Consider the following 27,527-nt stretch of genomic DNA (forward strand, 5'->3'; position numbering starts at 1 on the left):
GATTTTGCTTTTAGTGGTACGGTGCCACGTGGAAGGGCCTATCTTATGTGGCTTTTTGCCCAAAATTGGGTAATAATTTTTACCCCAATTCAATATATAGAATCCTGTTTTAAAACCTAAATTGGTTAATCTTCTTATTTTTACCCCTACTTAAATTCAATGTATGGAACTCAAAAAAAAAATAAAAAATCTAAAGGTCTAATCGGGGGATGCATTTTAGGGATTGATTGGATGAATTTTTGGATTATAATGAGGATTGGTATTGAAGTACAATTTACCTTGATTTTTGATAATATTTTTTTTATCAAAATATATAAGTTAAATTTAATTTTATACTTTTTATCGAGATAATGCACTTAATTTTTTCAATCAAATGGCTTTTAAATTGATTAGCTCCAATTGAGTGTGATGGCAAGTTGAATATAGTCGAACAAGTTTAGTGTGACTATATCATTTTCTCAATTTATTAAATTGTTATTTCTTAATTATTGTAATAATTATAATGGCATTAAATATTAAAAAAAGACAAAACAAAGGTGATACAACTTCAAATAGCCAAAAAAAATTGTTTACTTACTTTTTTTGAGTGTCCATATGCAATTTAAACGCAAAGTTTGAATGTGTACGTATGATTCAAACAATCTCACCAGAAGATGAATATTAAGGAGCTAAAAGTTTGTTTTCAGTAGTTATAGTGAAGAGATTTATTGGTCGTTTGCAAGAGTGTTAGAAATACTAACTGAAAAATTACTGAAACGTCTTTTAAAGAGCTATGTTATTAGATAATTTTTCAATTTGTTTATTTATCAATAAAGATTGTCGAAACATCGTCAACGATCAACGTAAGACATTTCAATGAACTTCATGGAGCATGATCATTGATACATTAATAAAATCAACACAAAAATATATGGTGATAATAACTACTCTTTGATAGCAATCATCAAAAAATTATAGAAAGTTGATAGATTATCAATAGAAATGACGTCAATAATATCCCACGTCAAATATTTTCTTTTGAAATTCCAAGAAAACTTTCATAGAATAGTTGGTAGTTTAGAATAAGCAAAAACTATTTTGGATGATTTAGCCAACAAGAATGATGGATGATCATCAAAAAGTTGATATTATTGTTGACAATTTATATATTGTAGAATTTATTATTTGATATTAATTGCCCCAAAAACCAGTACACATTATTTGATATTGATTGCCCCAAAAACCAGTACACGCATACACCTCTTGATTAATAAAACAAACAATATATAACTCATTCAATACTAAATTAAATATCCTTACGCGTAATAAGATACCAAGTATTAAATCTAAAAAATCCTTTTTAATTTCGTTGCCTACATAAAAATAAATTACAAAAAAATAATCAAATACATGATATATTATGTAAATAACACAACTCTCAAACTTATCAACTTAAAATCATGTTTTAATGTGTACTTATTACAAATAGAATACTTGATTTTCAAAAAATTCAAGCATTTTTTTTATATATGTTCTCTCTCACCTTGTAATTTTGAAATGAATTGTATTTCTTTCTCTTGCTTCTTCCTCGCATAAAAAAATAAAAGGAAAACTCAATGCTCTCCAATATAAATATCTCATGTGACCGACAACGATACTCAATTACGACCTCGTTATTGTTCCCTTCAAGCAAATCCTTTTTAGATGTTTAAGTGGTATTTGTTTGACAATATGTATTCTAAAGAGCATTATTAAACTAGTAAAAAAAAATTGAGCCTCTATTTACATGAATTGTTCATTGTCATTAAAATAACAAAAAAAAATAATTTGGAAATATTATATTTAACTTATGTATCCCTAATTGACATTTTGATTATTCTAAAGCAATTAAAAGAAATTCATGTGTAAACACGATTTCATTTTCAATTACCGAGTGCACCAGCTTTCACTACTTGGTTAATCAACACGCCACTTTAGAGATGCGAATAAATAAACAGTAATTTGTTTTTTTTGGTTTAAATTAATGTTAATCATTTTCTCGTAATTTCCGCTTTATTTTTCTTTTCCTTCTGTAATTTTCCTCTTCCTCTCCAACCTAAAGCTTCACAGATATCTCGTGACAATTTTGGAAATGGCGACCTCCGCCTTCAAATCTACTTCCCGTAGAGGAACCGCCAACTCCAATTCAAATTCTTCATCTTCCAAAGCTCCTCCGTTTGTCCGAAAGCGTTCCTTGAGTGTAAGCTCAATTTCCAGAACTTCGTCAAAATTCGACATTGATTCAGAATTCTCCAATAAGTGCGACAATCCTCTCTTCTGCACCGAGAATGAAAAAGGTAAACTCAAAGAAAAGGAGAATTTTGGTGTTACGAGGAAAAATTCAGTTAGTGATGTTGTGGAAGAGAGGGGGCGGACGGTTAAGAGAGACTCCGGTATTAAAAATGGAATTGGTCGGAGTATTTCCAGAGTTCGAGGTCGTTCTGTGTCCAGAGGACACTACGGATCTGCTTATGAGGTTTGCAATCTGATGTTTTGTTCTACGATTCTGGAAATTTGGAATGAGTGTACAAATTAGTTGTCTTTTGGATCAAATTTGACCAGTTTTTGGAGTGATATTTCTCATATATCCTTTAACATTTGGCAAACAAAAGTAAACTAGGATAAAAATGCTATCAAATAGTTGAGGGTTGGTTATAAATAATATTTAAGCAATTATTTGATGTAAAATTTAATAGTTTTGACTTCAAAATACAGTTAATTGTGATTTAGAGTATTAGATTGTACAAATTTTGATTTTTCCTTTTATCACTTGTTATATTTTAGTAAGGAATGGTATTTTGACTTTGGAAGTAGTAGGTGAATCTGAACTGGTATGTCTAAGTATAGTTATTTTAACACTTAACATATCGTTGCGTATCATAACTTTAAATGGTCTTTGTATGATTTACTGCTGATTGAAATAGGCAGAGAAAATAGATAAAAGGGAGAATTTGACTAGATAGTCCTCCACATTGGCATACGTAGTAGTATGGTTGATGCAATGCCATGGTGCTCATAAGTAGTAGCATCATTTTCGGTAAAAGTACCCAACTGGCAAGGACTTGGTGAACCATTATTACTATTGGATGTGGTTGAGTAGTTTCAATATGGATGCTATTCATTCTGCTACACAGACGTGTATGGATATTATTCATTGTAGTTGAGTTGACATCCCAGGGAAAAATATAGCGTGCTAACTTCTTTGTAAATTTGAAGTAGTAGAAGAATTTATGCTGTTTGTTCTGTAACACGGGTATTATATATGATGAATCATACGTATTACAGTCTACAGAAACCAAACATGTATTTTTAGAAGTTGTCTACTATATATATGCGACCTGTGCTATTTTTGAACTTGCTTTTACATTTTCTTATTGTTTTAGTGTGTGGGAATCGTATTCAGGTTGGACCTTTTTATGTGATAGATTCTTACTTAAATTTAATATGATCTTAGAGTGAAAAGGAGCTGCAATCAAACACCACCCAGAGAGTTTCATCGAAAAAGGTAGCTAACAGTTCCCAAAATTTCAGTTTAGTTAGAAATGATACTGAAAGAAGCAGACAAGCCAAGAGCTCACCAGGGGCAATGAGGCATGGTCAAGTCACTGAATATTCTGAAGATGATTCTGCTGTGAGTATAATTTGTGTGGCAGCAGTATTTTCAATTATTTCAGGCTGCAGTTATGATCTCAGATATCGTTATCTTTTCCAGAGTAGTCTGCATATTTCAAATTGGGAAGATGGAGTTTCTGCATGTTCTTTGTCAGAAGCCGAAGAGAAGACCATAAAAGCTGTTTGTGACCAAATGAAGGTGAGTTCTTGTTTGGAGCATATTGTACTACTGTCTATCTCAACACTGTTTAGAGAGTATGTTTGTAGCGCATGTCAAATAGAACCAAGCATCACATTTCTTGCAAGAAAATATATTATTTGTTCTCCAACCATAGAATGTCTGGTATATTTGTCTTCTTATTTTTCAAATTTCCATCCTTTTGTTCTGTCAGCGGAGTATGTCCTCGTGTTGCTCTTTCTCTTTAGACCAATCCAAACAGCTTTAGAGTTGTCTGAAGAATTACTTTTACCTGCTTTTGGCTTTTCAAATGCCAAACCAAAAAAGATGAAGGATGAAATAAGATATGAATAAACAACTTGAACTATACACTGGGTCACGTCTCTCTCCTAACTTTCTTTTCTTCTTCTTACTTTTGCAATAACAACAACTTATCCAGTGCGATTCCATAAATGGGGTCCGGGGAGGGTAGGGGTGTACACAAACCTTACCCCTACCTTGGGTAAGGTAGAAAGACTGTTTCCGCTAAGACCTTCAGCTCAAGAAAAGTGTTTTCAAAACAGGCTCGAAAAATACAAGATTAAAAAGTTATGATGAAAAAAACTAAAGAGGAGAAAAGTGTTGACAGCAAAATAGTAGAAGACAACCAAAGTAAAAGGAACAATATTCTTCTTCATTTTCATGTTTGGTATTTTCTGTGGGCGGAAATACTCTTAATTAAGAAAAGCAAATTGGCCAAAGCGGTCACTACTTTATGCTAGAGTTTGGAGTCCTGGTGGTAGATTCGTATATGATGATGTGTTAGACGAAGGGGTTATGGAGATAATATATGGAGTTAACTAGTTTTCCTAGGAGAACATAGGTTTTTTGGTTCACTAGGTCTGAGTTTTTTTAAAATTTTACCTCTCCCTGGAGAGCTGCCACCTTTTTGCTCCCGGTGACTAGAACTCACAAACTTAGAGTTGGAAGTGAGGGGTGCCTATCATCCAAGCAAGTCCCTCTTGTCTTTGAGGGGGTTGCAGGTGGGTTTGTTGAAGTCTCCTTCAGTTGGAAGCGAGACAGCTGGAAGTGGATTGTCACATTTCTTTTCATTTTACATTGACTATTGGTTAAAAACAAACAAATTTTTCTTCAAACTTTAAAGACAGGAAGTTCAGCAACCTAATTCATGCAGCTCTCCGTAACTGCTTATGCTGTATTGATTATTTACCTATATGATCGGGAAAAACAAAAAGCATGTTAGCTGTGTAGTTTTTCTGATCTAGTTCATTTGCTCAAGAATATTCAACAGTATCATTTTCACTTGTGGTGGATGAACTATTTTTATATATCTACCAAATGAAAAGTAAAAAATCATTCTCTACTAGAATGTATTGATGTTTGACTTAGGCAGAAACAAACTTTTAATGTGATATAATTGGGGGACTAGGATGGGAACTTTAGAAACCAGGGTATAAAATTGTCAGAGGCTGAATAGTTGAGGAACAAAAAGCTTGATTCCCTCCATTTCTGTAGAAACTCCATGTAACATGGTTTTGTATCTTTATTATCTTTCAGTCAGTTCGAAGTGACCAGTGGGGTGCTGATACTGCTACTAGCGGAATATATGAGACTGTTCGCTCCGAAGTGAGGCGTGCTATTTCTGATATTCAGACTGACCTTGAAGATGTAAGTTCCAATGGTATCATGGACACAAGAATAACTACCTCTCAAGTAAATGTCCTGGTATCTGATGGTATTCAAATACTTGAGGATTTTTGATTAACGCTTTTCAAATACTTCTCTTTTTTTGGAAAGTGCCGTCTTACAAGTTTGATTCTGCAAGGATGTCAGCCTTATTTTTGTGAAGATCTTCAAGTTATTAATTTGATTATGCATGTTGCTTTTTGATCCAGTTTTGGTCATTAGTATGTGTTAGAATAGGAATAGATATATTTCTATTCCTACTCTAAGTAGGATTGTATATATCTATTCCTATTCTAACAGTATGAATATGTGTGTGGCTATTTAATCCATTTTGGTCATTAATATCAATATGCATGTGGCTTTTTAATTCATTTTAGTAATTGATATGCATGTGGCTTTTGATAACTAGAGATGATGGAATTCAAAAGACTTGTGGAAGGTGAAATGTTTTGTCTGCAGAAGAATGTCTTGTATTCATTGTGCATGTTGGTGATGGAAAAATTCTGATTAATATATCTTCAAAAAAATTTTCTGGGATAAAGATGAATCTATTTTCAACTTAAGCATGTACTGTTGACGTGCATGCTTTTTACTTAGAAGTTGTCTCCCTTACATTTTTTCTTATTTTGTGTTTATTTTAGGCTATCCGACGGAACAATGTTAATGCTATTACAACTGCTAATGTTGCTGATATCCCACCTAACTTGGTCAACTCTGAGGCTGTTGAATTAATGTCAGATGTTCGAAGGGAATATGCCAGAAAACTTGATGAGGTGAGTTATTTCATTGACGATTAGTAGAGAGGGATAATTCTTTTGGCCATTCTTATATAGAGCTTCTGTATCTATTGTTAAATGTGAAGATGCACCAGTTTGTGTTACTTGGCTCAGTTTTTGCTACTTCTTTTGTTGGCAATAGGGGATAAAACTAAAGAATATTTCCCTTGTCAACAAAAAAAGATAAAAAAAATAAAGAATATCCTGATCTCGCAGTTCCTATCACTAAGAATCTTGAATACATACTAAAAAGGATTCTTTTTTCTTGGGGTCCTTTAGAGATCTTCCTGGGGAGTACTCTTTGTATATTAGGCTTCTGCATGTAGAGTGTTTCAGTGTTATGACCGTAATCATATTTTTCTCTTTCTATCTTCTTGTCATTCATTACTGAAGTTCGCTGTTACATAAATTTGCAGTCTGAAGAGAGGGCTAGAAAACTTCGATCAGATCTTGCTGTTGAAGAGCATCGAGGCCAGGAGATAAGTAGGATTCTCAAGGAGATACTGTCTGATCCAAAGCCCTCACCTCCTCAGAGATCTCGTGCAGGAAGAAAAGTAGGTTTTCTTAGGGGGTGTTTGGATTGGCTTTTTTTATGTAGCTTATAAGCTAAAAGCCATAAGTTGCTCATACCCAACTTTTGGCTTTTAGCTTATTTTTGTACTTTTTGGGCCTAAATGTAGGTGCTTAAAAACATTTTTTTGTCTTTCCCAAACACCTCCAAAAATTAAAAAGAGTTAAAAGCCAAAAGCTACTTAAAATAAGCCAATACAAACACCCTCTTAGTCTATTGCCTTCTCCATCTCCAACTTAAATAGAAAACAGGAAAAAAAAGTGCAAAATGTGGAATTTAAGAAGAAAAAAGTGGAATTTAAGTTGGATATGCAGTTATACAAAATAGATTAGATTAGAAGTTATCCATCCACCAGAAGGTGCAAGTATTACACATACAAGATAAATGAGATAAAGCTGTTTGGTCATGTTCTTTTGTTACTTTCTTTCATCTTTCTTGCCATTCTACTTCAGCAATTACTTAACTCATCTTGAGCTCATGGCATTGACATCTGAACGATTTAGAATTAGTCTTCTGTCCCTTGATTTTTTGACTTCTTACTGTGTATGCTTGCACTCTTTGTACTTGTATTTTCTCTGCAGAGAAGTAATGAGAGGAAAAAAATGACTAAACGTCTTACTGAAGAAGCACTGACATATTTTGATGAATGTGTATCCATATCAACTTTTGATAGCTCTGACTTCTCAGCACCAGAATACCCATCTCATAGCTCTGTTGGAGCTACTACTACAACTGCTGTAGCTGTTCCTGTTCCTGTCCTACTAGGGAGTCCAAGCGCTATGTCAACGTCTTTCCCTGTAAGTTACTCCAACTACAAACAGGTTCCTCTCTCGATCTGACAAAGGTTTTAACTTTATTATACAGCATCAAAATCATCTGATCATTAAATAACTGAAACACTGGTTTAACTTATTCATTGAAAGGGTGATGTCTGTGAAATGTACTACTTTTCATATGCTCCTGAGGTGATTAGTATATCATTGGTTCCCTGGGTATCAACAGTCGGCACATATATACTTTACTGTTCATTTTGACTACTAAAGTCATCTTACTCAAGTAGTGTGACTGCAATTGGAAGACTCGAAGTTAATACCCGTGTCTTTCAGTAGATGCCCTATCATTGCTGGTTATAGGTTCTATCTGCAGCTGGTGGAAGTAGAGTTGATGTCATTTATTAGTGTGTTTTGCTCTACTATACTTCCCTCCATTTAAATTGCTGTGGTGTGGTTTGCTTGGGCACAAAGTTTAAGAAGGAAAGACTTTTGGAACTTATGGTTTTAAACGTGCCAGGAGATTTCTGTGGCTATAAAGGAATATCATTAAGGGTAAAATGAGAAGTTTTTAGATAAATAGTTTCCAATTATAGAAAGGTATTATTCTTTTCGAAACGTAGTAAGGAAATAGTGCCATATAAAATGCAAGGGAGGGAGTTTGTTTAGTGTACCTGCAATTCTGCAGACATGTCTTGCATTCTTGTGTCATGGTCAATAGATTGGATGGGTAGACAACAAGGTTGAGAGGAGAACAGAGGGAGTATTATATAGTTTTGTTTTTGATGGAGCAAAGAATTTGTTGAGGAAGAGACGCTAAACAGGTACATCGGTTAACCAAATAGAGGAAGTTTGGGAGGCAGTCAAAAGGCGCAGGATAAAGCACTAGACCTTGATAGTTTCACTTTCACCTGCTTACTTCTAAAAGGGAACTTAATAGAGAAGTTGCGAACAGATAAGAACTCAAGTTTTTATTAATGTAACCTAAGAACCAAAAGAGATGCTAGTATATAACATGGGGTATCTCGCTCTGACGGGATCAGCTGTGCAACTAAAGAGTTATTATTATACGAAATGAAGCAGTGTTAAAACAAAGTGAGATGAGATATTGTCAATGCTGTTAAGTGTTTGATCAAATTAATGTTGACAGACCTAAAGTTGAATAATGAAATAGAAAGACAGGTGTGAATATAATGTTAGCGGGTCAAGATGATATGGGATGCACAGTATGATTCATGAGAGAATAGTTCTCTATTACGACTAAAAAAGGAGGAGCATTTAAGGCATCATAGTATTGTACTCTACTGCTTGTACCATGGAAAGATTGATTGATGCCTATTTTGCTTCATCTTGGAGATTCAAAACTTCTCTTCTCAAATTTATAAACCCCTCATGGGCTTTGGTCTAAAGGTAAGAGTACGACATGTGATGTATGGGTTAGGTCACGAGTTCGAACTCTGCCATGTACGTAAAGTTGGTATATAAGTGGAGAAGGGTAAAAAGGCGGATCCTTGTTCCACCAAGTTGCAAATCATGCGTCATTGGTTCTCGGGGATTTCTCGGTTATCAAAAAAGAATCTTGTAGACCCCTTATAAAGGCAAATCAAGAACATTTCTTCTTATTCAAAAATCCAGTCAATAAATATAGGGAAAAGAACATTTATACCCCAAAAAAGTAAAATATTTACCCTTAAATACTCCATTTCTTTCATACCCCCTTTTTATGTTAAAATGGCATACATCTATTTTTATTTTGCTCCTTTTTTTCCTCTCTGATACCATCACAGTATTTTACAATATATGAATATACTCTGATGGTACCAAAGAGTAACTGAGCAGTGTCTTCATTGAAGGACTACTTCTTCTTCCTTGATACCATCAAACTATAATATACTCTGGTGGTATCAAAGAGTAACTGAACAGTGTTTTCATTAAGATTTTTTTCAGTCATTCGATGAGATTATTCAATCATCTATGATACCATTACTGTATATCTACATAATCATTGAGGTATGCTTCAATTCTTCAATATTTTAATTTAAAAACAGTTAAAAAAAGAATTATAATTTAGATACAATTTTAAAAAAAAATTGCAAAAAGAGGAAAAAAATTATATAAATATATTTTCTACTAATTTAGAGTTTAATAAATAAGATTGTAACTTTAATAATTTTCTCTTAATTGTTTCTTATTTATTTCTTAAAAAAAGAGCCCAATCCTATATGATACCAATGGGGTATCAACATACCGACAGAGTACCACAAATGATTCAGCTCAGTCCTATATTATACCGATATGGTATCAATATAACGATGGAGTATCACATATGATTAATTCATAGTAGTGATGCAGCGTCATGCCAACATCATAGGCGAAATAAGAAAGGAGAAAGTGGAGTGAGTGAGTGGGTAAATAGTTTGGGCCGCTGGTCCATTAAGCCTAAATAGATTGGGTTGGGTCCAATTTTGGGAAATAGTTTCACAATTGGGTCTATTTTGTGTAGTTTTCCCATAAAAATTGTAGACCCCTAATGGGATTGAGATTGCATAGAAACTGGACAGTCACATCTATTATTGCTTTGCAAATTCAGTTTTATAAGCCTCCCTAGATTATATCCTGCCCCTTGTGTAGATGGAGGTACAACTTCCCTTGCAACTGTCCCTTTTTGTTCTTTTTCAGTTAATTTTATTTTTAACTCGTGTAGGTTGCAGATATATGAGCTTGTGAGATATTTAATACGCCACCTCCCTAACCCTTGTTTGAAAAAACATGAATTTTGATGCATATGCAATGAAAAAACACAGCTAGCCTCTTCTGGCTACAAGCTCTAGCATTCCCAGGTCTTTGACTAGCAAATTATGTATTGAATTGGAATATCTAAGCCCTATTTCACTTGTTTATCCATCATTTTAAGCAAGCAGACAAAGCAACCTGGAATTTCATGAAAACACGTATGGTCATGAACCTATGAATAGAATACTCTTTCTTTCTCCTTCCCTACCCTTAGTCATAGTCACATCACTCACAAAATAGGGAACTAACATCTTAAGATACAGTGAAGAATCACGATGATGGATTACAATTTAGTCATACCTAAAGTTGATCTCCTTTTAACAGATGACAGGCAGCCACATTCAAAACACAGATGGTCATGAAGATTCAAGTTTAACCGCTAACAGCTGCAATGATGAACCTCTACTATATCAAGTCAAGCAAAAAGGCAGTGATCCAGGACAACAATTCCAGTTCTCTTTTGGTCAGAAGTCACCGGAAAGCAATCAGGTTCATGAGGACTTGAGGAGTTACATTAAGCATTTTGAGAAAGATACAAATAAAGATGTGTTCTACTCGGATAGTGCCACAGCCTTTTATGATGCAAAAGAATATAGTTTGCAAGGTCATACAGAAAGCTTACTTTTTGGCAGGGTAGCCTTCAGAAACAGGATAGATTCTGGAGGTTTGTACCTGTGTAATGGAGGTTTTCCAATTACTTGTTTCCCATTTGGTTTTACTTGAGAATTTTGTGGCCTTTTTTCCGCCATATGCAAACAAGGGTCTCGATTTTGTTCTTTTTTTCAAAAATGCATTCAACTTTTTGAAAAGTAAAAAGTAAGTGTAGAAAATCAGAGAAAGAAAGAAGAAATGTAAGGTCGAAGATAGCTAATTGTACACTTTTTAACACCCTGCAGCTTCTGGTTGTAAATAGGTTCATTTGGAGCTTATATTTCAAGCACACTTTTTAACATCCTGCAGTTTCTGGTTGTAAATAGGTTCATTTGGAGCTTATATTTCAACTTTAATTTGTTTTCTTTTATCTATAATTATTCCTTTGGAATTTACTGATAATAGAACTATTCCTGTGGACTAATTTTACTTTTGGCAAGAGACTTTGAGCTCGAGTATAGTGTTTTATTATTATTTATCTTGACAATGGGTAGTTCTTTTAACATGATTTAGACAAAAACTAATCATATCATAGTCTGATAATCAAGTCCTAAAAACTAGATGTAGTAAAAGGTCTACAAGAGTTGAACAGCAAATTAACCCAATTAGTTCAGAGAACTGAGTTTTGCATTTAGTATGCACAAAAGATGCAAGTAAACTTTATACTTGTCGTTGGTGATCACATCTCTAAACACCAAGAAGAAGCGAATAGAAGTATTACATTTAGTATTTACAAAAGATGCAAGTAAATTTTCTTGTCGTTGAACTTAAAAGGCAAATAAAACACACAAGCAAGCAAGACGTGCCTAAAAATGCCTACCACCCCGAACACAATATCCTAATAGTGCTTCTTTTTATATTACCTCACCAAATTAAAGCCAAGCTTGCTTTTCCTTTTTAATGTTCAATCCAAAGAGGCCAACTACTAAACAAAATAGTAACCCAACCAAACTACATCAAATAGTAAAATGGAACCAACTGCAACCAACTAAATAGGCTTTGGCCATGAAATAGTTGAAGAATGAATTCAAGATCATTAATTTGGATGTGATGTTGACTTTAACAGACAAACTTCTCAATTATTATTTCAACGTTTTCTTTCATGACCACTTATTGGCCTCCAAGACAAGATATATAATGGTGCACATTGACTTCAATCTTTTGAGGATATGGTTAACTATGCACATGGGTCAATACACATCCATTATTCCATATAAGGTCTTCGATCAGTATTATACTTTATTGAAATTGACACTACCTGATGGAGAAATCAAATATATGTTGGAGCATAGTGATTGTTAATCAAGTACTATATGTTCCACGTATATTTAATTGTCAAAATAATGTAATATTTGTGTCCATACAGAAAGACAATGGTGGAAAACAAAAGGTGGTATAGCTTTTCTTTTCTTCAAGTTGTGGGGTAGCAAAAGCACTAATTAGGATTCAAGAAAATAAGGCACGGGACTCTCTCACAACATCCAAAACCAATGTATATCATCAATTGGTTACACCAAAAAGGTGGTATTGCATGTTCCAGATTCTCTTTGGCACCAATATCTATCAGACTATCATCTCCCCACTTAGTACAAATCAACATCAACTTTATAATATCAACCTTGAGAACCAGAAATAAATTATATGAATCAAGATCCCAGAACCTTCCATGTTAAAATGGGATAGGCCTAATCCTAACACCAAGCTCTGTCTTTTAATTTAGTAGTGGAGGTTGCCTATAAAAAGGATAGGACTCACAAGTCACAAGCAAAACCAAGTGTCACTGCTAGCTATTAACTAGTTCAATAACAACATAGTATTATTTTCCCAAGGCTTTTCAGTAGTAGTGTTTGGAAAAGAAATGGTAACAGAATATTTACTTTTATATCTAGTTAATCAGTGGAGATTCAATATTCTTTGTTATATAATCTTGGAATAACTTGTTTTACATGCATGTCACTACAGATGAGTACTAGTTGGACAGTTTCAGATGCTGTTAACTACAAGGGTCTCCCTGCTGATAAATCTAAAACTGGTGGTTGGGTGCCTGCTGCTCTTGTCCTCGGTTAGTATGTATATTCCCTTTTGCATATTTTCAACTCTAGCTAGTAGTACTACTCTTTGAGGTTAGCAACTAAAGAGAAAAACGTACTCACTGAAATTCCACAAGTGGGGTCCGAAGAGAGTATAGTGTACACAGTCCTTATCACTAGGTATAAACGTTGTTTTCGAAAGATCATCGGCTCAAGTGCAGCAATTCCAGGTATTTAGAAGAAAACATAACAATTAATAAGAGAAGCACTGCAAAGCCTAAAAGAATATGAACAACAACAAAATAGTGCAGTAGCGCTCGAAACACAATAAACAGATAGATATCAAAAGCTAGAACTACAAGAATATGGCTAGTACAACGACATGCACCAACAAGCCTGAGCCCTCGAAAGCAAGGGAACACTCCACTACCTACTAACCTTTTATCCTAATATACTACCTCCGCACACTAATATCTAAGGTCATGTCTTGGGGAATCTGAAACTGCATAATAGCATTAGCGATGCACAAAAATAGAATGAAAAATTAGGTTAGTCTTGAGGAGGATGAAAAATAGGCCTAGTTCGTTCATGCAAATGCCATGAGATGAAGTTCCACCAGAATCAGTATATCAACTTTTCCCCTCACTTAGGAGTGGGAATATATTATACCATATTCCATATTTTGTGGGTTTTAAATTATCTTATATTCTCAAATATGGTGTAAAATTAGATCTTAAGCTAACTCACACTCCAAAAGTTAGCTCAAAGGGAGGAGAAAGGAGACCATTCATCTCATTAACCACCGATGTGAAACTTTTTCATTCTTTAACATATAGTATAAAGATTTTCAATATCCTGGATTCTGAAACGCATTCACATGTAATATTCAATCTCTTTAATTGATGTGGAAAAAAAATTCTTTTTTTCTGTTCTTATTCTTTGTTACAGGAGCCAGAGTTACTGTGTCTTTTTTTTGTTTCAACCCCCCTTCATAATCTTGTTAACTTTTCGTCCGGGAGTTGAGGAGCATGGTAGAAAATATAATAAGTGAATACATAATTGACATAGTAATTACTGATCAATTTGACAGGGATTGAAATAAATGAAAGGCTTTCAACAATGGGGATAGCAGTAAATCTAGTCACATACTTGGGTGGTACCATGCATCTACCAAGTGCAGCATCAGCCAATATAGTCACAGATTTCATGGGCACAGCCTTTCTCCTCTGCCTATTTGGAGGTTTTCTAGCTGATTCTTTCCTTGGCAGATACAAAACCATAGCAATCTTTGCTCTTATACAGGCACTGGTAATTAAACAAATACTGCTTGATCGCGTGTTTTTAACTTTATTTGTGTTAAAAGATAATTAATATTAAAACTTGATTCAGGGAACTGGCATGTTAACAGTGACTACGGGGTTGCCACAGCTGAGGCCACCTCCTTGTCATCCTCATGACAAGTACTGCAGACCAGCAAATGGATTCCAGATGGGAATTCTATATTTGGCCTTATATCTAATAGCACTAGGCACTGGTGGTTTAAAATCTAGTGTATCTGGATTTGGAACAGATCAATTTGATGAGAAAGATGAAAAGGAAAAATCACAAATGGCGTATTTTTTCAACAGATTCTTCATATTCATTAGCATAGGAACATTGGCAGCAGTTACGGTGCTTGTTTATGTTCAGGATGAAGTTGGAAGAAGCTGGGCGTATGGTATTTGCTGCCTATCTATGGTAATTGCTATCATAATCTTCTTCTCGGGTACTAAAAGGTACCGGTACAAGAAGAGCTCAGGAAGTCCTATAGTCCAAATATTTCAAGTCATTTTGGCTGCTAAAAGGAAAAGGAATATGGATGTTCCGTATGATGTTGGCATGCTTTACGAGACTAATCCAGAGGGTTCAAGAATTCAACACACTGAACAATTTCGGTTTCTGGACAAGGCTGCTATTGTAGCACAAGGAGATTTTGAGGACCATGATCCAAATCCAAATCCGTGGAAGTTGTGCACAGTCACTAGAGTGGAGGAAGTTAAAATGATGGCTAGGCTAATCCCAATTTGGGCTACAACTATCCTTTTCTGGACAACTTATGCACAAATGATTACATTTTCAGTTGAACAAGCTGCAACGATGGAACGAAATGTTGGCAAATTCAAAATTCCAGCAGGCTCTCTTACCGTGTTCTTTGTCTCCGCCATCTTAATCACTTTGATTATTTATGACAGATTTATCATGCCACTATGGCAGAAATTGAAGGGAAAACCAGGTACGTACACATTCAAATACAAAATGAACACAGAGTATGAAGTTGCAAGGCATTATAATTAGTATTTTTTGGTCATGCAGGTTTTACCAGCCTTCAAAAAATAGCTATTGGGCTTGTGTTGTCTACAATGGGAATGGGAATAGCTGCTCTAGTTGAGATGAAAAGGTTGTCAGTGGCAAAGTCTACAGGGCGCAACATATCAACGTTGCCTATTAGTGTATTCTACTTGATCCCACAATTCTTTCTAGTTGGAGCAGGGGAAGGATTCATATACACGGGGCAACTCGATTTCTTCATAACACAGTCACCAAAAGGGATGAAAACTATGAGCACTGGCCTTTTCTTGACAACTCTTGCTCTTGGTTTCTTTGTTAGTAGTTTCTTAGTGTCTATTATCAAGAAGGTCACAGGAAGCAATGGTGGTCATGACTGGCTTGCTGACAACATAAATTATGGAAGGCTTGATTGTTTCTATGGACTTCTTGCTATATTGGGAGTGATAAACTTTGTGCTTTATCTAATTTGTGCTACATGGTTCAAGCCAAGGAAATCTAAATCTGCCATAAAAATGGAGACCATCGACAAGGGAAATGTTGGTGAGGACAAGTGCTAGGATTTAGTTAATGTCTATCTTTACAAGTTTTCTTTATCTATTGCCTTTGATGTTGATTGTATGATTTCACTTTCCCATGGTATGTTACTTTACTTTTGATAAGACATCTATTTCGTATCTTTCTGTCTTTGTAATGCTTTGAATGATGGGAGTTTGGCCCAAAATGAGAAATTTAGCAGTAATATTTTTAAGGCATAATACATAAACATGTCCTTTAATTTGACCGCATCTGACATCGTCTATGCCCTTCAACTTTGGATATGCACAAGTAGACACTTAAACTTGTATAGAGTTGAACAAGTAGACATATGTGTCCTACGAGTTGTTTTACGTGGCAATTCGCATCCTTCCGGGCAACTTATGCAGCGTCCTCTTATGCCACATAGGATGCGTGTGTTTACACCATGGCGTGGAAATAAATAAAATTTACTCTCTCCGGCCATGTTTAACTTGGCATACCCCTTAAGAAGTAATAAATAAAATATTAATTTTATACTATCACCTCTAATTATCATAAGCCATCTAAATATTGAGAAATGAATAGTAGTACTTAATAATAAGGGTAAAATAAGTATATAATGGTATATTATCTCTTGGTTTTTAAACTGAACAAGTAAAAGTGAACATTTATTTTTAATATAGCGGACAAGTAAAAGTGGAAAGATGTAGTAATATTTTGCTTCCTCTTTTATTTCCCTCTTTTAAATCAAAACTATCTAAGCTAGCGCTCAAATGTCAAAACTTGCCAACACTATGGTCTTGTTGCCAATTTTGGTATGAACATGATACGAACGAACACAGATTATTTACTGATATGTCTTTATACTTTTAATACGTCATCCTTCTACGTACTATACGATAATGATAAGAATACTTCTATTTATTGATACGTTTTTTGACTTTTAAACGTCACCCTTCTACATACTATACGATAATGATTAGGACACTTCTATGATACGGTTTTAGACTTTAATATGTCATCCTTCTACGTACTAGTCCAATGAACACTGATATTCATTCATACACCTTTCAACTTTTAATACAGCATCCTTCTATGTACTAGTCCAACGACAATGAGAATTTGTTATAAGATCACCGATATTCATTGATAGACCTTTCCATTTTTAATACGTCACCTTTCTACGTACTAATCCAACGACTAATCAGAAATCGTATAAGAAGATTTATGTTCATGATACACGTTACAGTATTTAATATGTCGTCCTTCTACGTTTCAGTCCAACGACTAGTATTCATTAATACCTTTCAATTTTTAATACGTCATCCTTTTAATAGGCCAGTTAATACGTTATTTTCTGTAAAGACTTTCAATGAGAATATGTTGGTTAGGGAGGAGTAAATGTTTCCATGTGATGCAATATGGATTCCAAAAGCACCAAAGGTGGTGTCTTTGTTAACTTCGGTGACAATGGAGAACTTGAAAAAGCAGAAGGTTGTATGCATTACCTGGTGTTACATGTGCAAGAAGGCAGGTGCGGATGTGGTTCTCCTTCTCCTACATTACAGTTTGACAATGAAATTATGGTGAGATATGTTCAAATGACTTTGCACGCCATGGGTGATGCCAAAAATGGTGAAAAAGTTGATGTCCAGTTGGAAGAGCGGAAGAAGAAGAAAAAAAAAGAATAGCATGAAATGTGGTGCCACTTGAATAATGTGAGTTGTCTGGAGTGAGTGAGAGGAATAGAAATGTTTTTGAAGGCATAGAGTTGAGCTCTAGTGTTTTATTATTATTATTATTACTACTACTATTATTAGTGGGCAGATCTTTAACACTACTTACCATTTGGACAAAGACAATCACATCATAGTCAAGTCCTAAAAACTACATGTAAAGTTCTAGAACAGTGAACAGCAAACAGCAAATTCACCCAATTAGTTCAGAAAATTGAGTTTTACATTTAGTATGCACAAAAGAGCAATTGAACTTTATACTTATCGTTGGAGGTCACATCTCTAAACACCAAGAAGAAATGAGCAGAAATAATTCTGCTGCTTGATTTTAGATACAAATTTAATGTGGTGTGCTTTTCTAGCATAATGAGTTTACAAACATGACTTCGTAGCTTCGGGCAGACATTTTCCCTTCCTGCATTCTTGCATTCTTGCCTGATCTTAGTAGTGTCATTTAAATATAACAGGAAAACTATAACTACTATCACTATGAGTATAACTAGATCTACAACTAAAACGCCGACAATAAAGAACAACAAAACTCTACTGATGCACTTCAGCATCATTGTGCACAGTAGCAGAGTTAAGAAGCTGCTAATAAGATTTGGCAAATATTGCAACTTCATCTGCTGAATTTCCTGTCATCAAGCACTTCTTTGGTCCCTCAGGTTGCTCAAAAGGGAAACATCTAATGGTTGCCCCCGTTTCTTCTTTCACCTTTGATTCTTCCTCATCACTGTGATCAACACATGAGTCCCAGATCACCGACAAAATATACAAGGAATGAACCATATACACCAGATACAAAAGAAATGAAGGTATGAGAGGTTACCCAGCTGACCAAGGCCCCCTTGCCCATTTTCCTTCAGCTATTGCCTCCTTAAGCTCATTATATGAATACACGTCCACAATGTTACTGGAATGATATGATTGTGCAACAGAAAATCAGAAAGAAACTCAATATCCAACACAGAGAGATGCATGAAACACAGGCACTAAAGTCTAAAGCAAATGGGAATGTGTAAATCTTTTTGCTTACTTGAAAAACACTAGAAAATAGTAAGCAACTGCAAACTTAGAATTATCGGTCTGATTTTTTTAGATTGCTCAAGTGTCCAAATTTCAGCTTGTATTTTGAGCTTATTCACAGTGCATCGATCTTTGATGCTTTTAGAGGTAACATAGATGTTCTTTGATGCAAACTTAGAATTATCGGTCCGAGAAATTACGTTTATTTTTGTTGGCATACTTTTAGGTTATGTTGCTCTGACTCTCCAAAATTGTTGTGGCACCCGTGTTGGATTCTCCCAAATGCAGTACTTTTGGAGTATCCGACACGCACCCATCCACATTTTTGAAGAATCCGAGAAACATAGCTTTTAGGACAGGTGTGTGCTTCACTGGAGTAAGTACTCTTGTTTTCGTCCATGACATTTCTAGTAATTTAGGTCAAATTTTCTTTCCATGGCCCTTGACATTTTTTTATCTTTGATAAGTAAAGAGATACAACCCTAGCCATCCTGCTCAGGAATTCTCTAAGACTAGAGGTTCTCTAAATCTCACTTGCTCCTACAAGGACATACAAGTGTAACCAAAATAAAATGACTTGGGCAAACACAAGAACAAGACCTAATGTAAGTGTACAACTGTGTCTTACTCCACTTGGTATCATCTCATTTGCTATTCTTACCTAAGCCCACTCTAACTATGGGAGACTGTAGATCTTCTGAGACAATTTCCCTTAATGGGATTTTATGTTTATGTCGTTCTCGTTCCTTCTCCAATCTGATGTGTGGCACCTGCAAAGCAGAGCATGTAGAGTTTTAAATAGTCAGAACTTTTCAAATGACCTACTCTCATTTTTACCTTTAGGTGTGCTACTTATACCATGTTAGATGTTCTATGTTTCTAATCGCGTTTATTTTTGCTTAACATCAACTTGTATCTTGTGGATATTCTTGGCTTAGAAGTCTTAACATTTACTCCCATTTGCTTGTCTTGCTCGTCGTACAACCATTTATGGAACTTGCCTTTCCTATCACATAACACTGCCATAGCACTTCCATCTTGGCCATCCTTATTTTCAAAAGGAAAAGTTCATACATCATATTTAATTCCAAAAGAAACATCTATTTTATCACGGAGATTGAGCTTAGATGTTTGAATTGACTGTGTTTAGGCATCACGTCACCGTTTAATCTCACTTCTGCATTCTTCTTATAGGGCTAATCTCGCGTGCAAATATTTTGTCTTCTATTCCTAAAACCTATTACACTATCCTCTATAGTTCCAACTTTCATGATCCACTCTCTTGTTAGTTTCGCCAATCATCACAATATCAAATGCAGAACACGAATCATAGTGATTTCATGTATATTGGTTAGCTCATCCATAACGAAGACAAATAAGCAAGAGCTTAAATCTCAGGTATAATCCCATTGTACCAAAAATTACTCTATATCTTTTCAACTATCCTTACAGTTGTGACCACCCCTATACATATCTTTTATGGAATTTCTATATTTCTTTTCAAGTAACCACAAAATTAAAAATCCTACAAGGTGATGCCTCACGCCTAACTACATCCATCCTGCTCCAACATTTCCGAACATCTTGTCTTGCGCTATCACAACTCAACTTGTACAACTCATCCAATTAATGATAAAAGTTTCTAAACGAAATGTAGTGAAAAAAGCACAAGTTGTAAAAAGTCGTCCAATTAATGGTACAAGGCTCTAAAGGAAATTTAGTGATGAGAAAAAATAATAACAATACAATGTTGTCAAAGGCGCGCTTAAGCCCCGAAGAGAGGCACCAACATGTTAAGCATTTCGCCTCGCTTTATGGGCTTTTCTGTGTCGTCATTAAGGCTTTAAGACATACTTTTTCTTGCCGATGAGTGCAATCCTGAAGATGTGACACTAAACAATTAATATTTTGCTTTATCATTAAAAAAATTAAATTCTTTGTCCATATATTTGTTATCCATGCTTATGATTATTAATCTTGGACTACACATACATATTTGTATTTTTTCCCTCCATTTACGCCTTTTCCAATAAGATTCATGCTTTATTTGCGCTTTGTGCTTTAAAGCTCCAAAGGACCTTGGAGCTTTTTTGCGTTTTTTGCTTTTGGTAACACTGAACTTGTAAAAGATCATCCAACTAATGGTACAAGTTCTGAAGGAAATGTGTACACTACAAGTTATCATCAAAACGAATGGAGGAAAGAGTGTACGGCAACTAATGCAGTTCATTGTACTGACAGCAAAATAACAAAATGGTTAGAACTTACCTATCACGAAAAGTTGTTGCCCTTTCCAAAAGCGATGATTGGACCTCATTCAACTTGTCTTTGACGTAAGCCACTAGGGAGGACGGCTCCATGGATATTCCAAAAACTTTCCCTTGCTTCCCAGGAACATCTCTTCTAGAGACGACCAGGGTTCCACTGGAAACATCTCGCGGGCCAATTTCAATCCTCAAAGGGACTCCCTACATAGGAGCAGGGCGTATTACAGGGTATAATCAAACAAACACTTCATGTTGTCCCTAGTGAAGGTGCCTGATAAAGCCTAAAACGATGTACACCAACTTTCAGCACAGTGTCATCTTAATCCAAGAGAACTGTCAGGACTAGACAAAAAACTCCATCCACGGAAGAGAAATTGCATCAGAAACTAAGGCCTACAACCACACAAGCATTTTAGAACTGCCGGTGACTAAAACACCTAGCTATTTACTTAATGAAACACTAAAATGCATGTTCTCTCAGTTTTATTTTGGTAGTCATTTCCTCTGAACTATAGGTTCTTATCTTGTAACTTCTGAATATCTACAGAGGTCAATACACACCTTCATTTCATAGTAGTTGAATTTCCAGCCAGGTGTTCTCTGATCAGAGTCATCAATCTTCACTTTTATCCCTGCAGCTTGTAAAGTTTCTTTCACAGATGATGAAACAGTCAGAACTCCTGTCTTCTCATTGTCCTTCTTCCATATTGGGACAATAACGACCTGGGTGCATTCAACAAGAAAATATTCAATCACCATGACCCGCCAGCCGAAATTGCTATCTACAGAATGCCTTTATATGCATTCGTACACAAGATAAAGGAAGAAATAAAGCAGACCAACTCAATTTTTGACCACCCAATTATTCAGAATTTCCTATTATTGCAATACTACTTGATTATGGTGATTCGCAATTAAAACCTTTAATGCCGTCACTCAACAAATAGACCAAAAAATCACAAAACTTGAGACAAGTATTCAAAACTTGCGAGATACGAAAATTAAACAGTTAAAAAAGAGGTTTTAGGAACCTGCACAGGTGCCAGCCTCGGGGGTAGCAGTAAGCCAGCATCATCCCCATGTGTCATGATGATACCTCCCACAAAGCGAGTGCTAATTGCCCATGATGTCTGCCAGACATGTTGTCGTTGCCCATTTTCATCTGTGAACTGTTTAAACATTAAAACTGTTATACTAAAAATAATTGGTTAACAAAGAGGGTGCTAGACGCTTCAAGCAATATAATTATAGCACCAAAACAGAAATGTCAGTATTTCACAACATTTGCACCCTATACATGAGTTGTCGCTTGGTAAAGAGTGATGTCATGGGTTGGACTCAGAAAATTCTCACACAAATTAGCTCCTATAAGCAGTTGAAACTTAGCAAAAGTCACCCAATCCACCCAACTACGAGAAAGATGAAGTCGTTAGATCCCAAAGAAGTGGTAAAGGAGTAATGTCACCAAATACTTGAAGTGGGTCTGATAACCATGAGGTCTCATGTTCAAATCCCAGCAGAAGCAAAAACACTAGGTGATTTCTTCTCATTTGTACAAACTTGATGGATAGAGTTACCGGTACCTGTGTTAGTGGAGGTAGGATATACCCGTGGAATGGAATTCATCATGGTGTGCGCAAGTTGGCACAGAAACCACGGTTATAAAACATGTAAAAGGAAAAATTGGACTATGGAAAGGAATCACAGAAATCACACCAAGGAATCCAAAACACAAATCCTGAAGAGTGTCACCAAGAGAAAAAGGGTGGGCCAGGGTTTTGGTAGTCATCAATAAGGAATTGCACAAGTAAACATCTCCAAGTTTTATCATTTACTTGTCACTTTAGTTTGCAGCAATCAGTATTGCCATGTTGACATTAATTTTTAGAAGTGCAAAATGGAGACTTGAGCTTAAGAGATGGTAATTTTGACATTTGCATGATTTTTTTGACAAGGATAATTTTGACACTTGTATGATTTGTGATCACAAAACTTCTGTCATCTTGGAGGGGAGAGCCATGAAATTTGGACGATAGAGGAGTTGTAACACGTAAATCATATGTGAAAGCCAAAGACAAGGGACATACACACTCTTTGATATCTGATTTTTTTAAGAAAACTTAACTTCAATGAATATTAGATCTCTTGGCTCAATCATTTAAAACTACGCCAGAAGTTCACTACTGGCTCATCCTAACAGTTAGAGATCACAACCCTTGGTCAACCCAACCATGTCTGACTGCTGATCTTGAAGCATGTTGAACAGTAACACGATACATTTCACACCATATAAAAACTGAAATGGTAATTAAAGCATGAGAATTCACTACAAAGTGCCATAAATACTTTCACTGAAGACAATTATCAACATATTCATATTGTTACATCCCAAATTACCTGTGTTTCAAATGCACGGGAGAAATTCTGACCAAGGTTGTGGCTTGTGCCCGCCTGTAAAGCCTTCCTATCTCCCATCATTGCTTCAATTGTATAGGTTGTTGAAGCACCAGCAAATGTCTCCACCCTCGATTTCCTACCTGCAATAACAGGTATTGCAGCTTGCTCATAAGCAAATTTTGTATATACATCGATCATCTGCATTGCCTGAAGTACAACAAGTAGCAATGTGTTATATAAAAACACTAACTGGAGAATACTCTGCCTATAAAAAAGATAAAAACCTCTTCTTCTGCTTCTTCTGCAGTAGCATGGGCAGTATGCCCCTCCTGCCAAAGAAATTCAAGAGTCCTAATAAATGGTTTGGTCCGCATCTCCCATCTCGTGACATTTGCCCACTGAAAATACATTAAATCAGATAATATGAGAATCAGAATAGTCTCACTTCTTAGAGGTAACACAGTACAAATGAAGGATGTGATTGAAAGAACCTGATTGATCATGAGAGGAAGGTCACGGTAACTATGAATCCATTGAGTAAACATATGATTCACAATTGTTTCACTAGTAGGTCTGACCTGCCAGAACCTCAAGAAGGTAAAACATCAAACTCATACTCAGATCATAATGTTGAAATACAACCGGCATTGAAGATGACGTATCTTAAGTTACATTTTCTTTATTTCTCAAAAAAAATATTTCACAAAAAGATTATGCTCCCATCCGTTTATACCAATTTTTCACTTTTTATCAAAATAACATTTGGTTATACATTGGAATGATTTTTTGAAGGAAAAAAAATTGAAGAGGAGTTTCAAGATTGAAAAAGTGTTTTTTATGTTAAAATATGAGCAATATAGAACAAGAAATATAGACAAGATCTTATTCAAATGTCTTAAGTTTCTTACAATGGTGAATGAAAATCCTATTTATAGGTTGAGAAATCACTCCAAAAGCCACTATATTAAATGCCCAAATTAATAGATACATTTCTATCCAAAATGGTTCATAGAACCTAGGGAATATGTATACATGAATGTAAGCAGTTCATGTATTAACTAAATGGACAATCCACTTATTCAATGATTGATAGATAATGTGCCCCGTTAAAACCTTACAAAAAAAACCAATGAGAAAAAGTCTAGCGAAGGAAAAAAAGTACACACATCTCATAATACGCTTTGAATGCTGCCTCATTAAGAACCTTACCAGGAAAACGCAATTGTGACAAATTCATGATTAAGGAAAAGAGTACAACGTGTATTTCAATCCCCCTAACGAAAGCTTTACTTGATATCTCGGAGACGACGCATTTCAATCTTATATCTCAACTTCTCAAATGTTGATATTGGCAATGCCTTAGTGAATAAAACTAGGTAAGGGTCATATTTGCTACTTACCAGCACATCTTTTTTTTCCACTCCCCTCAAATCCCTTATATTGTGGTACAGCATAGATAAAATAATCCCTAGTAGTGCACACACCATTTTACTGGCACACTATACAAGACATGTCAACAAGGAGCAGAAAAGTAAATAAACATGATAGAGGGTATTGACACTTACCACAAGCTTTTCTTCAAGTTCTTTTCCTCCTCCGACAGTAACAAGAGCTAATTCTGGACTGAAACCCTCAACATGACTAGCTTCTTTCTCAATGAAGGAATATGGTATAAACTGAAATAATAATTGCGTGAATGGCACATGATTAGACTAAAACAGAAGACATATATATCCAATAAAACCACAATATTAATAAATTTGAAACTGGTAATCAAAAGAAAGATTTCATGCTAAACTGTCATAATAAACCGGCAATCAAAAGAAAGATTTCATCCTAAACTGTCATAATACTCTCCCTTGACAAAGGTAAACAAGTCATCACAAGGAAAAATCACTTTTCGACCTTTTTATACAATATTTGAGTGACATAGAAAAATTATCAAATTTGTGTAATAATTGAGTGAAAAAGATGACCCTCGCACATAGCAACATGTAAGAGAAAAAATGATAATATGTTTGGCAGCGCAAAGGGGAGCATCTGCTGGTGCCATAAATAATATTACACATATTTTTATTATATTAAATGTCGTCATCACTTTTTCCCAACTCTAATACCACCACCTTTAACCAGGAAGTGCAGAAAACCTTCACTACTATCTAATGCCACAGTCAACACACCGACAAAAAGAAGAAAAGAACAACTTAGGTTTGTGGTAGCGTTATCAACATGATTATCAAACCATAAGCACATTTTGTCTTTGTCACTCCATTATGCGCGTGCACTTTTTATGAATTAAGGCAAAAGATACATAACTTAGTGATCTTATGTACATGCTAATCCCATAAGGAATCTGCCTTCAAAACATGCAAATATTTTTTCAAAGCAGATGAATTTGCAGGGGAAAGCCCACAAGTTTCATCTTTTACAGCAAGATACATAATAACTCATACATCAACCAACAGACAACCCCTAACCCACCGGGTATCAAAACATCAATTTTCAAGTCACACTCATAGCTACTAGTTAATGAAATTCCAATTCACAAGGAAAACAAATGTCAAGAGATGATGACTCCACAAGTTGAAAAAGTAACTCCACCTGAGGGAAATACATATTACTGTGTCCAGTTTCTTTAAACTTCACATTCATGTACTCCTGCACCAGTCAACAATTAACAAAACCAATCAAAACAAAACTCATAAATTACATTCAACCAAAAAGAGATAGAAAACATAGAAGTTCCAAAACGAACAATGGGACTTCTATAATAAGATCGAACCATCTAATCTTCAATTCATGTTGGACATTAGTACCTTATTTTCTAAAAATGCAATCTTTACATACTCAAAAACCATAAAAGTCAGAAGTCAACTTTCAAAATTACAAATATTCTAGAAAATTAATAACCGGGAATTGAAGCAAATGCAAGAATTCCCCGACCCTGTTTGCAAGAAAAGAAGAAAATGCTCGGGGTACTCCCAAACTATTAAAAATACAAACGTATTGAGGAAATTCGTTTTCTTTTTTTTCTTGCAAATGAACTGTTGGCTTCGATAATAAGGTCAAAATACCCTCTACGTTTTGAATCCATCTAGGGCATTAATTCCTTACTATTTGAAAATAAAATCTTTACATACCCAGAAAGCTTAGAACTTGAAAGTACGAAAATCCCACAATTTCAAAAAATTAAAGATATTGAAATTGCCTTAGTGATGAAGAAAAATAATTATTTAGCATTCAAATAGTCAATATAAAGGGAATTGAGGGATAATTGAAAGGTACCTGTATAGCTTCCCATATAGCATAACCATAGGGTCGAATAACCATAGTTCCACGAACTGGACCATAGTCAGCAAGCTCCGCATTAGCAATAACGTCCAAATACCAAGCGTTAAAGTCCTGCGAACGAGGAGTTATCACCCTGTCTTTGTCTTTATCTACAACTTTCGCCTTTCCATCTCCGAGTTCTGGAGCTACCACTTTCTCGACGGTGCTCTGCGCCGAGAAAGGTCTCCGGAGAGGTAACCAGAGGCGGTGCTTCAGAGGAAATATCGCCGGCGGCAATCTGACGGAGGAGGAGGAGGAGGAGGAAGTTAATATTGAAGTGAGAGCGGGTAGCCTTAGAGCTGCCATTGGATTTCTTTGTGAGTGGACTCTGGCCTAAGGAGTAAAGGCCTTTAGATGAGGAAATTTAGAAAAAATGACAAAATGGTCCCAAATGTTTGAGAATAGGTTCAAATAGTCCCTTAAGTATGTATTAAATAATTTTAATTTTAATCTTTTAGGTTCGTCAAAAGTTGACAATATATATAGACTGAGTCAAATATTTATTGATCTTTATTTGTTAAAAATTTGACAGGAATTATGTAAAACAAAACTATGAAATTAGCTACTACAGATACAATCTTTGTAGTTTATGTTATTTTTTAATTTGAGGGTAAAACGTTAAATTTATTTTTTAAACTATGTGAAATGATATAAATTTGCTCTCTGCTAATAGTTGGGATAAAATATGTCTTTCACATTACTAGTAGGGGCCAGATTTGCATGCTGCTTATGTGACATGGAATTTTTCTTACCTTTATTAATAAAGGAAAATGTCCTGATATTTTCTTTAACTTTGTTATTTAGAGCTGATATATCTCTATTATTAAAATGTCTCATAT

General features: G+C 35.2%; 3 protein-coding genes across 3 annotated transcripts; 2 read left to right on the plus strand and 1 right to left on the minus strand.

Moving 5' to 3' along the window:
- The first annotated feature begins 2,029 nt into the window (after positions 1 to 2,029).
- Positions 2,030 to 11,446, plus strand: LOC129886366 (uncharacterized). Its single transcript, XM_055961020.1, has 8 exons — positions 2,030 to 2,494; positions 3,473 to 3,649; positions 3,731 to 3,829; positions 5,366 to 5,476; positions 6,136 to 6,267; positions 6,687 to 6,824; positions 7,423 to 7,638; positions 10,729 to 11,446. Exons 1-8 carry the CDS (start codon positions 2,111 to 2,113, stop codon positions 11,125 to 11,127), a joined length of 1,656 nt encoding a protein of 551 aa, XP_055816995.1. The 5' UTR covers positions 2,030 to 2,110; the 3' UTR covers positions 11,128 to 11,446.
- A 1,205-nt stretch (positions 11,447 to 12,651) lies between these two features.
- LOC129886367 (protein NRT1/ PTR FAMILY 6.2) lies at positions 12,652 to 16,087 on the plus strand. The gene is made up of 5 exons (XM_055961021.1): positions 12,652 to 12,916; positions 13,018 to 13,117; positions 14,176 to 14,393; positions 14,475 to 15,357; positions 15,438 to 16,087. The coding sequence occupies exons 1-5, from the start codon at positions 12,914 to 12,916 to the stop codon at positions 15,968 to 15,970; spliced, it is 1,737 nt and encodes a 578-aa protein (XP_055816996.1). The 5' UTR covers positions 12,652 to 12,913; the 3' UTR covers positions 15,971 to 16,087.
- Positions 16,088 to 17,870: 1,783 nt separating this feature from the next.
- Positions 17,871 to 27,017, minus strand: LOC129886368 (proline--tRNA ligase, chloroplastic/mitochondrial). Its single transcript, XM_055961022.1, has 11 exons — positions 26,644 to 27,017; positions 25,960 to 26,016; positions 24,924 to 25,034; positions 23,850 to 23,936; positions 23,643 to 23,756; positions 23,359 to 23,565; positions 21,993 to 22,130; positions 21,523 to 21,684; positions 20,963 to 21,162; positions 18,498 to 18,581; positions 17,871 to 18,401 (listed from the first exon to the last, which is right to left on the minus strand). The coding sequence occupies exons 1-11, from the start codon at positions 26,992 to 26,994 to the stop codon at positions 18,260 to 18,262; spliced, it is 1,653 nt and encodes a 550-aa protein (XP_055816997.1). The 5' UTR covers positions 26,995 to 27,017; the 3' UTR covers positions 17,871 to 18,259.
- Between the last annotated feature and the right edge of the window lie 510 nt (positions 27,018 to 27,527).

Source organism: Solanum dulcamara, chromosome 4, assembly GCF_947179165.1.
Source record: "Solanum dulcamara chromosome 4, daSolDulc1.2, whole genome shotgun sequence".
Lineage (NCBI taxonomy): Eukaryota > Viridiplantae > Streptophyta > Magnoliopsida > Solanales > Solanaceae > Solanum > Solanum dulcamara.